Below are 16,363 nucleotides of genomic sequence, written 5' to 3' on the forward strand. Positions count from 1 at the left end.
TCTGAATAATAATGTTAAGATTGTCTCCAGAGCTTTAACAAGAAGGACTGAGAAAGTGCTTCCTTCTGTAATATCACATAACCAAAGCAGGTTCATTAAAGTCAGACCTTAGCTTGAAACCTTTAAAATCTGTTTAATGTAATATACTCACCCATGAAATCTAACAAACCAGCGACCTTATTATTTTTGAATGCAGAAAAAGCCTTTCTTCAGAGTAAAATGGGACTATTTATTCACCACATTGCACAAATTTGGGTTTGGCCAAATATAAGCCTCAGTTTGTATTAACTGCATGAACTCAGACTACTTGGTCTCGACAAGTGTACCATCTATCACCATTGCATTTTGCATTAACTATTGAGCCACTGACTAGTCATTTTCAAAATACATTATAAGGGGGATATAGGAGATTATCAGTAAATGACTCAAACAGAAAATATCACTATATGCAAATGATATACTTTATAGACCAACAAATATTTTTACTATTAGTCTTTAATGCATTAGCAGAATTTAAAAAGATATATGTACTCAAAATTAATTTGAATAAAAGTGTGCCTTTTCCAGTGAACTCTCTAGCACATCAGACTAGCCTGGACATCTATCCATTTATTCTATCAAAACAGTTTAAATATCTGAACATCACAAGTAAATAAAAAGATATTTTTCAATACAACTTTGGTAACCGTATGGAAAAAAATCTAAGAAGATGTTAATAAGCGGTCTACCTTCAATCTCACCTTAACAGGGAGAATCCATACTGTCAAGATGATCAGCCTTCCTAAGGTTCAATTTCTGTTTCACAGCATACCTATATACTGTACATTAACAAATCATTCATTAAGAAACTAGGCTAAATTATAACCTCATTTATGTAGAATTCAAGAAATTCAAAAGGCGACTCTACTAAGACCAGAAAAGGAATGGGCAAAGTACTTCAAGACAGAGCTTTTATTACTGTGGCTTCACAGTACGATAATCACCTTTTCCAACCTTCTTAAATTTACTCAGTATTTAATCTTTGGTTGACGGTTAAGATTAAGACATTAAGAGAACTGTATATAGATAACATATTTACATCTTATGAATAATTATACTTCAAATTTAACTTACCAGCAACACACCAATTTTCAGCACCTCCCACCCATTTCTATTTCAGAGACAATACTGATCAGTTTTGAAGACTCGGAAAGCATCTCAACAATATATAAAAACACATCAAAGTATCTTCCCTTTAATGATCCTAAGGTTCAGTGGGAAAAAGACCTTTCAATTAACATCGCAGAACAGGAGTCAGCCATACATACAGAATTTACTTCAGCAGAATCTTTTAGTGATTACACTTACCTTGTTTGAAATTGTCCAAAGTGTACTCATGGCAAGATCCAACTTGCCAAGGTTGCCATCTAACCCCAGCATCATTAGGCCACATTGTTTGGGAATGCACCAATTTAACAACATTTTGGACAAAAATCATTACATACTTATCAGATAGTCTTGGTTTCACAATTAATCCTAACCCATTAACAGTTATATTTGGTGCACTCCCAGGCAGGTTTAAAGTAGATAAAGAAAAATTGGTTGCAATAGCCTATACCACACTACTAGCACACAGGCTTAACTGGAAGAATCCCAAACCACTTTTTGTAACTTAGTGGGTAACTGATGATCTACATTATTGGAAAAAGGAAAAAATCAAGAGGATCTATTGAAAACTATTTTAAAACATGGCAAGACTTACTTAAAAAAAAAAAAAAAACACAGAGTAAGCATTCATATGGGGGGGGGGGATAATTCTGTGTGTGTTTTTTCCCTGCTCTTGGCTCTCCTGTCTTTCTCTCAGGTGGGGGCTGAATTCTTGTTCTTTAGGTTCTGTTTTTTCTATGTTGTCTTCTTTTTTTAACCTTTCAGGAGTTTTTTTTCCCTCAGGATTAATTTTGAAATTATTTGTTGTATAATTTCTGCAAGTTTTATCTGCTTGATTGTACACTATGCTACTTTCTTGAGATAAAATTAGAACAAATAATTTTCCAGATATTAGCACCATTACATATTTAATATACTGTATACAGAACATGATATGTTAAAATCAATATCAGGCACCAACATGTATCTTTAAAATGCATTTGTGCTGCTTTGATTCTTGGAAGTTTCCTGGCAGTGAAACTGTGCAAACTTTGCTTTACAGTGAAAAGATTTCTCACAGTTTTTAAATGAGGAATGTTATGTAGGTAACTGTTAATGTTCATATTTAATTCTTGTTATTTTTATTACATAATGTTAAAAAAATACTTTCACATGAAAATGCTGCCCTTATTCTGGCCCTGGCACTTTTCTTGCTTCCTTTTTTCTTTACTGCAGTGGGAAAAGGAGGATGTGCCAGTAGAGGGTTTATCTCTTGTTTAAGTAAAAGTTTGATCACAGCAAAGTATTAAAGATAAAGATCTCTGTGATTTTATCTGGGAGAAATGAAATGTAGAAGCATGAATCGAACAAACCTGCGATCCTAAATTTTTTGGCTTTGTTCCTGAAATGGTTATCCAGCATTTGCCTCAAGAATAAAGTGAAATAGAAAGTTACAATCATTTGCTTAGAAAGTCAGCCAGCATGACAGAAAAGAAGCATGTCACATCCTCAGTTAATTTTGCGGTTAATCATAAGTGTTTAAAGTAAATATACTGTAGCAGTAATTAAAAAAAAACAATTCAATACTACCAATAGAGAAATTATATTGACCATCTAAACAGGAATTATTAGAGATATAATACAACAAACTGCTTCATGCAGTTTTTTTTTACAAAGTACAGGCAAAGAGTGACTAGGCTGATATCAGGGATACAGGGGATGAGTTATAAGTAAGATTAAAAAAGCTGAGCGTTTGCAGTTTAACCAAGAGAAGATTAAGAGGAGATGTTACTAGTGGATTGAGACTGTTATTTTAAAATAAGTTCATCACGCACAAAGGAGCACAGTTGGAAACTTGTTAAGGGTAAATTTCACACAAGCATGAGAAAGTTTTTCTTTACACAAAGAACCATAGACACAAGCTACCAAGTAGTGTAGTAGACAGTAGGACTTCAGACTTCATTAGGAACTAAACTTGATGCTATTTTAGAAGAATTAAGTGGATAGGACTGGCAAACTTTGTTGGGCTGAATGGCCTGTTCTTGTTTGGATTGCACCGATGTTCTAACATCATTTTCAAAAAGGCTGCTGGGCAAGCATGTGATACTGAATTGGGCATGGGGGCAAAATACATTCAATTGTTGCATTTCTCATAATCTTTGCATTCTCAGGGTAGAAATAATTATTAATTTTTCCCATAATACAATGCTGCATATTAAACAATATAGTTTTAATCACAAATAATTTTAAAATAGTAATTGATGAAAAAATATTGATACTCAAAGCGCAGTATGTGCCTATTTAAGAGACATAATACATGTCCTAAAATTACTATTAAAGACAAGAATTTAGGAAATGAAATCTAAATTGTAACTCTAAAGCTACTCTAAACATCAATGTGACATGCAGACTTTTATCTGTAGAAATCTGCTGAGCAATTGAATTTGTGAATTTGAAAGAAGCTGTTAGAGACATTCTACAGAGTGTAAAACACAAACAAAACAGATCAGAACAGAAACAGAAACAAAAATAGAAAATGTTTGAAAAAGTAGAAAAAAAGAACATTTAGCAAAGCAGGAATTTACTCCTTATCTTTTATTTCGTATAATCTAAGAATGCAAATTCACATTATGTTTGATGAAATTAACAGACATGTAATGCTGCCTTTTAAAGTTCTTTCTTGGGAAAGATGCCAAAAACACGTTATGACTTTGTTGTAGCTCCTGGTTCTAGTAGAAAAATGGCAAAACTGTCTAATAAAAGATAAATGAAATGATTTGCAGCCGCAAAGATTCAATATGCATTGCTAGAAAACACAAACCTGTTTAGAAATGGTTGAAAATGTATTTTGCCAAAACATGACTGCCGTCTTTGAAATAATTTAACATTCTAAGCGGACATTCTCGAAAAGACAAAAGCAAAGACTTATATTGTCTGGATGTATTTTTGCTGTTATGGTTCCTTATATAAAGGAAACGGTCTAGTAAATATTTTTTTTGTTTGTTTTTTCTTCCACAAATTAGAATGAGTCAGATGTCTTCAAGTGGGTCATTCGTAAAGAATTTGGTGAGCTGCGACACTACATTGAGGAAGAGGAGTCCAACTTTGTGCAAATGGTGGAGCTAAAGGCAAATGCCCTGATTAGCACGATTGAACAACAAGTTGCAGACATGACTCAAACACTGGGCAAGTTTCAGGAGATCCAGAGCACTTTAGAACAGTTGAACAATGAGAATCACCTTAACTTCATCAGGGTGAGAAAGGCCCAGAACTGAGGCAGAGGCTGATTTACTTGGGTTAATAGCTTGTATAATTATATAGTAGTAGCTGGCACAGTTTTCAGTATTTACCTGCTTTAAGAAGAGTATGGAGTTACACAGTTATTCTTTGGGGATGCCTCCTGCCACTCTTCCTACCCTAAAAAAATTACGCTTGCCTAATATTTCTTATTTATTTATATTGTACATTGCAATGTAGGAAAGACCAACCAGATCTGTATAACCTGGGGTTTGTGTGGAAACCCAGGAATGAGGAAAAAAACGTTTTTTTTTACAGTTAGATGCAGAAACAAAGTTGATGTAAAGGGTCTCATTTTTAGGATTTATGTAAATTAAGGTTTGTACTGGCATTGCACAAAAAGCCCACAGATAGTGGGCACATACATTTTTAACTGTGCACATATGCTGTACATTTTTATTATGTGCACTAAAACTAAACACACATTGCATCATCTCTATCTTTGTGTCTGTTGTTAACATTATTTAAGATGTTCTACATTAGATTTATTCACATTTCCTCTGTTCTTGTAATAATGTGAATGTGTACAAGTTATCAAGCTTTAATAGCATATAATAAAGCTAAGGAAATCATTACCTAGATTCTAAGATATATTTTGAATGAAACAAGTGTTGCTAATTATGTCATTATTACAATGTTGAATTCTGTAATTCACATAAATGTATTTGGTCACAGTATATACATTTGCTTTACAACTACAATCCTCACATGTATTCTCTTTCTCTTTTCTTACTCCTAGAAGTATGGCTGTATCGTTCTTAGGTAAGAAGAATAAACTAATTTTACTGAAGCCGCCTATGGTACCAGATAAATTAATACCTGGCTATAAATTAATATTATTAAAAGGTATAAGTTAATAATTAATTACTTTAGGGATTTTACCATCCAAAGACAGTTTGTGACTTAAACCTAGAGAGCCTCTGGTCTACCCACAGCACAAATATTTTTTCATTATTAGCAAACACGTCTAAACAGTATATTTTATTTTTTTAATGCACTTAATTGTTCTTGCCAGCCAGTGTGGTGTCATACTGGATAGCCCTGATACTTTACAGCTTCAGGAGTCTGAGCTCAAATCCCAGCCCCTGTGCTATCTGTACAGGGTTTACATGTTTTCCTTCCATTAAGACAGACACGTTCAAGACATGTTACCTTTTTTGTAGCAGTTTCTTCCATCTATTTATTGCATCTGCTTAGCACAGTTTTAAAGACAAGAGGAACTGAAGCCTATTCCCAGTAGAATCTTGCACCAGTCCATCATAAGAAAAACTCATTTGTTCATGCCATACTGATTCATTCTGGAGTTTTTCTTCCACATCAAAATACATTCTGTCATACTTAAGAGTTGATTTGTCCTCTTCATCTCTTCACTGATGCAACCCACAATGTTCACTGATTGACCACAGGGGGGTGTCTGTGACTCAAGCTGAAGTTTATTGTCAAGTGCACCGAATATAAGGAGGTTATTACTTGCTAATTTTTGCCACATTCATCACAGGTATTACTAATCAAAAGAAGACCTTAACTTGGAACTTTACAGATTCTTTAGTTGTAAAAGTAAGCAGAAAACCACAACTCACAAAGAAGGAAAAAAAAGCACTGTAAAGTAAATCACAACTGTACTTGATAATACACTTTTAAAGACATTTAATGGGACAGGGCTACAGTATATATATATATATATATATATATATATATATATATATATATATACACATACACATACACATACACAATAGGGGGCTTCACCCCTGCTTGCTTCACTCGCCAACCCCCATGTTTGGTTTTCCGGATACACACTTAAGTTTTTTTTTCTTTGAATTGTTGCTATTTCATTAGTTTCACTTTTATTTCAGAACTTCTGTAAAAACAATATTTGTAATCTTGCAAGTCCCAATATGCTGAATCTTTTTAATGAGGTCAGTGAGATATGTGTTTAATGACTTTGCACCATAATTCAGGATAGGTTTCTCTGTTTGGAATTTCAGCACAGACAAAACGATCTACTGTACATCATCACCAGTTAATAATCTTTTTTTACAAAGTAACCAATAAATGCATGTGCCGTAAACTCAGTTTTTGTAATTCTCAAGATTCTTTGTCGCACGCAGTGAAATGCATCCTGATCCGCTTATCAAAAACTGTGTAAAGTTAGAAGAATATCAGTTAGAGTAACAAAAAGTCATAGATTGAAAGATAACAGTATAGTAGAACATAATAAATAAGTAAAATTATGTGAATAAAGTAGAAATAAGTGTTAAGGTGCAATAGTGCAGTGATTACTGTGCAAAAACCAAAGTTAGACTGGTGCATAGTTAAATGAGGCAGTTTGTTTCCGCTACTGCAATCTTTACTTTCTTTTTTTTTATAATTTCTAATTTTCCTACTTTCATATCCTTTAAGTTTCTCCACATGTGTATAGCGACCAATGTTTTTTTTTTTTTATAGCCTTTTGAATTACACTGCTTTCATAATCTGTAACCTGCTCTGCATGTGTTTACCGCCAACGTTTGTGAACGTCTTTATGAAGTTCTACTTAGTCTTTTACTCTTTGTCTTTTAATTCTGAGCCGAATTGGATGTGCTTTTTTTTCAGTTCCACTTGTTTCGGGCTGATAATTACTTTCTTTATTTTCTGAATTTGCACCTATAGAATTAATATTAAATTAATATTAAAATGGGTATGAGAAGCATTTATACTAATAGGCAGCAATATGTTGCTAAATTGCAGGACCTATCTTAGTAGAAATGTGCACAAAGCACAAGTCATTTATGGACACATATGCAGACAATTTAACCTGCATATGTTTAAGAGAAAACTCACACAGACCAGGAAAGAACATGTAAACTACACACAAAAAGTGACTGGCAAGGACTCAAACCTAGACTTCAGGAGATGCGAGGCACCAGTGGTAACTGAATCTATAAAGTCAAAAGAAGTTTAACATTTATTGCCTCAACCTGAAACAATGTTCATATGTTTTCTAGTGTTGCATTACATCTTTACTCAAAGACATTAGAATGATAGTTATTAATCAGTATTATTCATGAGTACAGATTATTATCATCTGCAATTGAATGGAACTTAATGCCTCCTAATGGTAAATAGTGATGTAAAATGTAAAACAGAGACTGGTGATGTGTTGTTACATGTTAATTAGCACATGCAAGTAAGAATTTCACTGTATTCAATAAATGTGACAATAATTACTTTATATACCTGGAGAATTTTAAGGAAGCCAACTGTTATAAATAGTAACTACATTCCACTCCATATGTTTTGCAGCACCTTAACCTTGGCTATAGGTTAATTGTTCTTTATAACACATTTATTCTGTCCCATCAGGTGTAGAGAAGCACAACAGCAACAGCAGACAGCCACTGCGGTGTACAATGCAATTTCTTTTAAGCCAGGCTTCCACAATGATGATATCAAAATGACAGTGTGGAAGAGACTTCACCGGAGAATACTGCCAGGTATGCCACTCTTCTCTGGGCTTCCTTTTTGTCATTGGCAGGGGTAATTTTATTGTGGAGTTTAATGTGTTTTCTTCTCATTCCTGCCTGGTGTGGGTTTCTTCTACTGTAGCCTGTTTCACAGAAATTAAAATGCTGTCAAGGTAAACTCTCATCATGGAATTCTGCCTTGTTAATATTGCTTGTTAACGTGTCATAATTTTGTTAACATGGTGAGAATAAACAGATCAAAAAATACTAAGTAGGAAGGTAAGTACTTAAGTTAAATATTGAGTCTTCATATACATCTGGATTAGGATGACATCAGTGTGCAATTGGTAGGTGCTTCATGTGCAAGTTTTTAGGTGTACATCCAATGCTATACTACAACAAGAAGAACAATAATGTATTTCTTGTATAGCCCAAAAATCACACAAGGAATGCCTCAATGGACTTTAACAAGCCCTGTTTTTGACAGCCTCCGGGCCTTGATTCCCTAAGACCACAAAAAAAAAAAAAAACTTGTAGGGGAAAAACGATGAAAGAAATTGTGGAATCCAATAGTAACCTTCTATTATTGTGCCTGCATCCAAAGTCATTTTGAATTGCATTTAGCAGGTTTTAGAATATGACATGTTAATATAATTTCAATATGTAAAAAATAGATTTCAACACAAGCAGCATACAAGGGACCAAGATCAACCAGTTTATATGGAAGTGAATACAATCTTAAAAGTATTCATTTGTAGAATGCCAGTCTGCTACTCAAGGCAAGTCAAGTTGGGGAGCATGCACTGGTACAGTGCATTGCTGCACCCACTACACAGCGAAACAACCCTGGATCCCAGTTTGCAACCCCCCCCAGGCAGACACACGGTCCAGTCCCGTCCTCCGGAAATGACCCTCTATCTGACACAGCCAAGTGTTACATGGGCGACCCCTTGGCCTGGTCCAGCCATTCGGGTCCCCAACAATGAGGATCTTACGAGCCGGATCACCCTCGGGGAAATGCGCCACATGGCCGTAGTGCCATAACTGATGCTCCCTCACAATGCAGGTAATGTGCCTCATTTGGGACTCCATAAGCAACCGCTCATTCGACACAAAGTCAAACCAATGGTACCCAAGGATTTTCCGGAGAGACACAGTACCAAAGGAGTCCAGTCTTCATCTCAGGTCACTGGACAGCGTCCATGTCTCACAACCATATAGCAAGACAGGACTCTAAAGACTTGGACCTTCATCCTTTTGCATAGATATCGGGAGCGCCACACACCACTTTCCAGCAACCTCATGACCCCCCCATGCTCTCCCAATCCATCTACTGACTTCACAGGAAGAGTCACCAGAGACATGAATGTCACTGCCAAGGTAAGTAAACCTCTCGACAAGGTCAACACTCTTTCCGCAAACAGATACACTGCTGATGGCTGTGCCCAAGAGGTCATTAAAGGTCTGGATCTTGGTTTTTATCCAGGACACTCGCAAGCCCAGACCCTCGGACTCCTTGCTCAGTCTCTCAAACGCCCCGATCAGAGCCTCCATTGACTCCGCAAAGATCACAGCATCGTCAGCAAAGTCAAGATCTGTGGATCTTTCTTCACCAACAGATGCCCCACAGCCGCTGGACCCCACAACCTTGCCCAACAGCCAGTCCATACAAGCATTGAACAGAGTAGGAGCAAGAACACACCCAACAAACCCCAGAATCAACTGGGAAAAATGCTGAGGTCCTGCCTCTGCTCTACACAGCACTCACAGTACCAGTGTACAGGCCAGCCATGATATCCAGCAACCCTCAGGATGTTCCACAGGGCAGCTCGATCAACTGAGTCGAACGCTTTGTGAAAATCAACAAAGGCTGCAAAGAAACTCTGCCGATATTTGTGATTGCACTCTATGAGAACCCTCAGTGCCAGGATGCGGTCGATGGTAGACTTCTTAGGCGTAAAACCAGACTGTTACGGCCGCTGGTTGGTGAGCAAGTGATCACGGATCCTATTGAGGATGACCTCAGCAAGGACCTTACCCAGCACCGAGAGCAGTGTTATCCCCCTGTAGTTGCTGCAATCCAGGCGATCACCCTTCCCTTTCCAGATAGGGATGACAAATCCCGTTTTCCACTCAGGGATGATGCCAGTCTCCCAAATGGAAGCAAAGATTGCTTGCAATGCCAGGATGACAGCCTTACCCCCAGCCTGGAGAAGTTCACTCTGGATACCACAGATCTCTGCAGCCCCCCCCCAGCTGGTTCGCCACCTGTGCAATCTCAAGTGAGATTGGGTGGTTCTCAGCAAATTGGAGGATCAGCCTCAAGAACCATGAACCCAGAGATATTCAACGTCCTAGCCGGAGGATTAGCTTAGAACAACTGCTCAAAGTAGCCAGCCCAGCGGGTCACAACTCCAGTGTCATCCGTAAGGACCATTCCATCAGCTGCCCTGACTGCGACTCTCCGAGGAACAGATTCAAATGTGCGTAATGTTTTAATTCCTCTGTAAGCAGGACATGGGTCGCTAGACCACAGATGGTGTGTCAACTGCTCACAGATTCCTCTAAGAAAAGCCTCTTTATCTGCCCTCAGAGCCTTCGCAGCCATCCTTCTCAGTTCCCGGTACAGACCAGAGTTGCCATTGAGCAATTACATATGTGCATCCGATTTTGCAGTTATTCATTATATATAATTAAGGACAGCTCAGGCAGGTTCACGGATACAACTGCAATATGCATATATCATTTCTAACTTGTGATAATGCTGGTTATATACTTAGGGGTAAGACAGAAATCTCTCACTTTATATTCTTCTTTGCTGATAAATTCATTAATTACAAATCCAGCCTAAACGCAAGCAACATTTTACAGAAAACTTGCTCTTTCCTGAAACAAAAAAAGCTTTTAACATCTACATATCATGGAGTGGCTAACCACTTCTGAGGAAGAGCAGTGCTTAAAAGGACATCTACATTCTGAGAAACCTATACAGTAGCAGTGCTTCTACTCCATCTAATAAGTGTAGCATACTCACATTTTAATAGACATCAAATTCATTTTATGGCTAAGTGTATCAAGTGAATTCATAATGAATGGAATCAGTTCTTCAAATATGGATGTTTATCAATCATATGATATTTTTCCAGACTGTGTGACTGACACCACTATTTTCTGTGCAGCCCCTGAGACCCTGAAGCTTGACCCCCTGACAGCACACCCAACGCTAAAACTGAGCCGTGACAACACAGCGGTGGAGTGTGGCATCCTGGTCAACAGGGTGCCCAATAATATGGAACGTTTCAGCTACAGTTACTGTGTTCTAGCAAACCGAGGTTTTTCTTCTGGTAAGCACTACTGGGAAGTAATTGTTGGAGAGAAGATAAAGTGGAGGCTAGGCCTCATTAAGGGGACCACAAGTCGCAAGGGCAAACTTCCCAAAAACCCAGACAGCGGAGTGTGGCTAATAGGGTTGAAGGAAGGCCGTCTGTATGAAGCTTTTGCCAACACCCGCATACCAATTCCTGTGACATCTAGGCCAAGCAAGATTGGAATCTTCCTGGATTATGAGAAAGGTGAACTGACTTTTTATGATGCAGACAGTGACAATGAGCTTGGCTTCATCTACAGCTTCCAGGCAGAGTTGCAGGGAAAGGTGTATCCTCTCTTTGATACTTGCTGGCACGAAAGGGGAACAAACACTCTTCCCCTTATTCTATTCCACTCTAATAAAAAGACTTCCTAAAGGTAAAAGTTTAGAAAACCACAGAAGATAAAATGTAAAGATCTACTTGGGTTTCTTTTTATTAGGAAAGCCTGTGCCTGCTTAACAGAGATCAGTCATTACTCCTATGAACAAATTACTTGTGGCTATAAAAGTATTCATTTAACAACACTTGGAGACCATAACGGTCTCAAAAGTCTTAAATCTGTACATTCTAGCAGGTACTGTTTTAAATAATAGCCCCCACATCTATAGGTGAGCACTTGGGATAAAAAGTCTAAATTTCCTAAATGTTCAAAATATGAATCTGAAAGTAATTTGTATGTACATGGATACTGGAAAATAGCATATGATGATCTGCAAAGGAAATGAAGTATATAGTATTATTGAGGAACTCTATACTATGCATCAGGGGTGCCCAATGCGTCGATCGCGATCGACTGGTAGATCACAAAGGTAGTGCAGGTAGATCACGTTGCATTCAAAAAATTTTTTTTCAACATTAGTCTATCATATTTCCTCCCTATGGCATTTGCCACTTGACTGACATACAGGCCAATCTGAGGTCTCTTTTCTTTTAACACACTGGTCATCCCGCACGTATGATGAAACGCGCGAGCTACTGCAAACCTCCGGCTGTGATCTAGTTAGCCTTCCAATTTATATCGACTAAAGAAGGGATTTAAAAAAAAAAATGTTTAGGGAGGGTATGGGCTGGATGTGGAATTGGAAGAGGATTTTTTTTTTCTCACAATGTCACAATCAAAGTGCGTTTGTCTGACAGCTGAGGTTCGATCCCCGATGAGGGGTGCAGTGGAGTGTGTTCGCCTGATGAGCCCAAAATAGGACGAAACGCATGTTGCGTACTCTTTGCATTATTTGACAGTTAACTATGTAGCATTCTATGATCTGCTTCTCGCAACTGAAAGGGCACCCGTGGCGGATGTTTGCCGACTTGCAGACCAACCACACACGTTACCTGGTAGGTAACCACCCATACAATCAGAATGTGATTCATACTTCGAATGATATATGTGTGTATGTATGTATGTATATATATATATATATATATATATATATATATATATATATATATATATATATATATATATATATATATATATATACATACATACAGTGGAACCTTGGTATACGTCCTTAATTCGTTCCAGACCCTTTGACTTATATCAAACAGGACGTATACCAAACAAATTTTTCCCATAAGAAATAATGGGAAAATGATTAATCCGTTCCCATGAAAAAAAAAATCCTATTGCTATTAGCATATTATACATTGATGGGGTTGTATAAAATAATTTAAACACTGCTTAATAGTAAAATACATAAATACAAAAGCAATTAGATGAAATAAATGAAAATTTTACCTCACTTACTTTTTAATAACATCTTTTTTTTCACAATCGTAGATACTGTCGTTCTCGGCAAACGGTATGCAACAGCCATGTCCCGGATACGCATGCCACCTTCATACTTTTCAACAATCAATTCAAATTTACATGAAAAAAACACAAAATCACGTTGTGACGATGCAGGTTTGCTGTATGCTCCCATCTGCTGCCTGGGAGCCCTTGAACCCTACACCGTCGGTAATGTGCCTCACTGCTAACCTCATCGGTAACAACAAAGCAAGGGGGTGGTAAAAAAGTGCAAAGTGCTTTTATTAAAACAATTAACAAAACAAGGTGTTCAAATTAAAGTGCAGTCTCCAAAGTTCCAATAAATAATCCATAAAATCAGAAGTGAAACGTGGAGGTTAAAAACAATAGAAAAAGGTCTTCGTAAAAACAACGAAGTTAAAATAGAGCAGGAAGCATTCTTTAAAATAAAAAAAAAAACAAGAAGAAGCCCGGTGCCTTTTTACCTGGCGGCCCCCCTGCTTCCCAAAAGGGGAGTCGCCCTACTTGCAGCTGACGTTAACTCTGCCTACTTCACTCGCTCACTCTCTCTCTCTCACTCAACCTCCCGTCCTTTCTTTTTTACTCCCCTTCTAGCTGACTCGTGCTTCTGTTTATCAAGATAAGCAGCCCCAGGAACAATCATGAATGCGAACCGTATCTCACAAGTGCACTTTGGTGAGAAATGCCCACATCGCTAATCGCCCTGACAACCTTCAGCCACATGACCACCACGCCCCCTCACTAAGCTGCGAGCGCGGTAATTATTTATTTTGAAGCTGGACTTCGACAGGAGCTGTGGACCGCTATATCACACACGTGAAAGTTCACAGAGAGTTATAGCCGGGTTGTTCACTGAATGCTAGCAACTGGTGCACTAACGCTCGTGGGCAGTTGTGGCTTTGTCTCGAGAGAGGTAAACAAGGTTAGCACGCGAGTCGTATTCCAAACAAAGGTCATATACCAAGCAAAATTTTTCGTGTCCAAACAGGACGTATACCAAGTTGGACTTATTCCAAAGCAGACGTATACCAAGGTACCACTGTATGTATATAAAATTTATATATACATATACAGTGGTATGAAAAACTATTTGCCCCCTTCCTGATTTCTTATTCTTTCACATTTTTGTCACACAAAATGTTTCTGATCATCAAACACATTTAACCATTAGTCAAATATAAACACAAAATGCAGTTTTTAAATGATGGTTTTTATTATTTAGGGAGAAAAAAAATCCAAACCTACATGGCCCTGTGTGAAAAAGTAATTGCCCCCTGAACCTAATAACTGGTTGGGCCACCCTTAGCAGTAATAACTGCAATCAAGCGTTTGCGATAACTTGCAATGAGTCTTTTACAGCGCTCTGGAGGAATTTTGGCCCACTCATCTTTGCAGAATTGTTGTAATTCAGCTTTATTTGAGTGTTTTCTAGCATGAACCGCCTTTTTAAGGTCATACCATAGCATCTCAATTGGATTCAGGTCAGGACTTTGACTAGACCACTCCAAAGTCTTCATTTTGTTTTTCTTCAGCCATTCAAAGGTGGACTTGCTGGTGTGTTTTGGGTCATTGTCCTGTTGCAGCACCCAAGATCGCTTCAGCTTGAGTTGACGAACAGATGGCGGACATTCTCCTTCAGGATTTTTTGATAGACAGTAGAATTCATGGTTCCATCTATCACAGCAAGCCTTCCAGGTCCTGAAGCAGCAAAACAACCCCAGACCATCACACTACCACCACCATATTTTACTGTTGGTATGATGTTCTTTTCTGAAATGCTGTGTTCCTTTTACGCCAGATGTAGCGGGACATTTGCCTTCCAAAAGTTCAACTTTTGTCTCATCAGTCCACAAGGTATTTTCCCAAAAGTCTTGGCAATCATTGAGATGTTTCTTAGCAAAATTAAGACGAGCCCTAATGTTCTTTTTGCTTAACAGTGGTTTCGCGTCTTGGAAATCTGCCATGCAGGCCGTTTTTGCCCAGTCTCTTTCTTATGGTGGAGTCGTGAACACTGACCTTAATTGAGGCAAGTGAGGCCTGCAGTTCTTTAGACGTTGTCCTGGGGTCTTTGTGACCTCTCGGATGAGTCGTCTCTGCGCTCTTGGGGTAATTTTGGTTGGCCGGCCACTCCTGGGAAGGTTCACCACTGTTCCATGTTTTTGCCATTTGTGGATAATGGCTCTCACTGTGGTTCGCCGGAGTCCCAAAGCTTTAGAAATGGCTTTATAACCTTTACCAGACTGATAGATCTCAATTACTTCTGTTGTAATTTGTTCCTGAATTTCTTTGGATCTTGGCATGATGTCTAGCTTTTGAGGTGCTTTTGGTCTACTTCTCTGTGTCAGGCAGCTCCTATTTAAGTGATTTCTTGATTGAAACAGATGTGGCAGTAATCAGGCCTGGGGTGGCTACGGAAATTGAACTCAGGTGTGATACACCACAGTTAGGTTATTTTTAACAAGGGGCAATTACTTTTCACACAGGGCCATGTAGGTTTGGATTTTTTCTCCCTAAATAATAAAACCATCATTTAAAAACTGCATTTTGTGTTTACTTGTGTTATATTTGACTAATGGTTAAATGTGTTTGATGATCAGAAACAAAAGAAATCAGGAAGGGGGCAAATAGTTTTTCACACCACTGTGTGTGTGTATATATATATATATATATATATATATATATATATATATATATATATATATATATATATAAAAATAAATAAAATTTTTAATTTAGGTAGATCATTTCGACCTGGTCATTTTAAAAGTAGCTTGCAAGCCGAAAAAGTGTGGGCACCCCTGCTATACATATTTGAAATGACTAACATAAAACTGGCCTTATGGCTATGGAGTAACAAGAGCAAAAGCTTGTATATAGTCTCCCTTCTACATAACTGACATAAAGGTGCAATTCAAATCCTAAATGTAAGGTCAGATGATTTACTGTTAAATGTTTTTCAGACTACACACAGCCACTTTGGATTTTAACTCACTAGGCCCCACTACTTGTTTTCATATCCCCACATGCAACATTTTAAAGGAATTAACACAAGTAGGGCCCAAAAAAGTTTTCAGAATAATATTTTAGTTTTGAAGACCTTTAGGATGACAAAACAAAAAACAGAAGAAATGCAGACTGAAGAATTAGTTCTTACTGTCATTTTTATAGCATTCAAGTAATGTAGGCAAAGTGTAAAGAAACATAAGTGCAATTTGTATTTTTAATGAAATTTTGATTTTATTAAGCACAAAAAATTTCCACTAAAATTATTGGCTTCAAAATTGCAAAAGTAGTTAATCACAGTTTGTACTTTATTTACAGTATGACAGAATATTAAATAGCAATGCTGAAGCAGA

General features: G+C 37.6%; 1 protein-coding gene across 1 annotated transcript in view; it reads left to right on the forward strand.

Moving 5' to 3' along the window:
* LOC120530648 (E3 ubiquitin-protein ligase TRIM50-like) overlaps positions 1 to 11,610 on the forward strand; it is a 31,810-nt gene extending 20,200 nt beyond the window's left edge. Inside the window, exons 5-8 of the mRNA XM_039755071.1 lie at positions 4,149 to 4,379; positions 5,162 to 5,184; positions 7,768 to 7,898; positions 11,048 to 11,610. Of these exons, the coding sequence (XP_039611005.1) occupies positions 4,149 to 4,379; positions 5,162 to 5,184; positions 7,768 to 7,898; positions 11,048 to 11,610 (948 nt within the window). The remainder of the gene's footprint in view (positions 1 to 4,148; positions 4,380 to 5,161; positions 5,185 to 7,767; positions 7,899 to 11,047) is intronic.
* The last annotated feature ends 4,753 nt before the right edge of the window (positions 11,611 to 16,363 follow it).

This window comes from Polypterus senegalus, chromosome 6 (genome assembly GCF_016835505.1).
Source record: "Polypterus senegalus isolate Bchr_013 chromosome 6, ASM1683550v1, whole genome shotgun sequence".
Lineage (NCBI taxonomy): Eukaryota > Metazoa > Chordata > Cladistia > Polypteriformes > Polypteridae > Polypterus > Polypterus senegalus.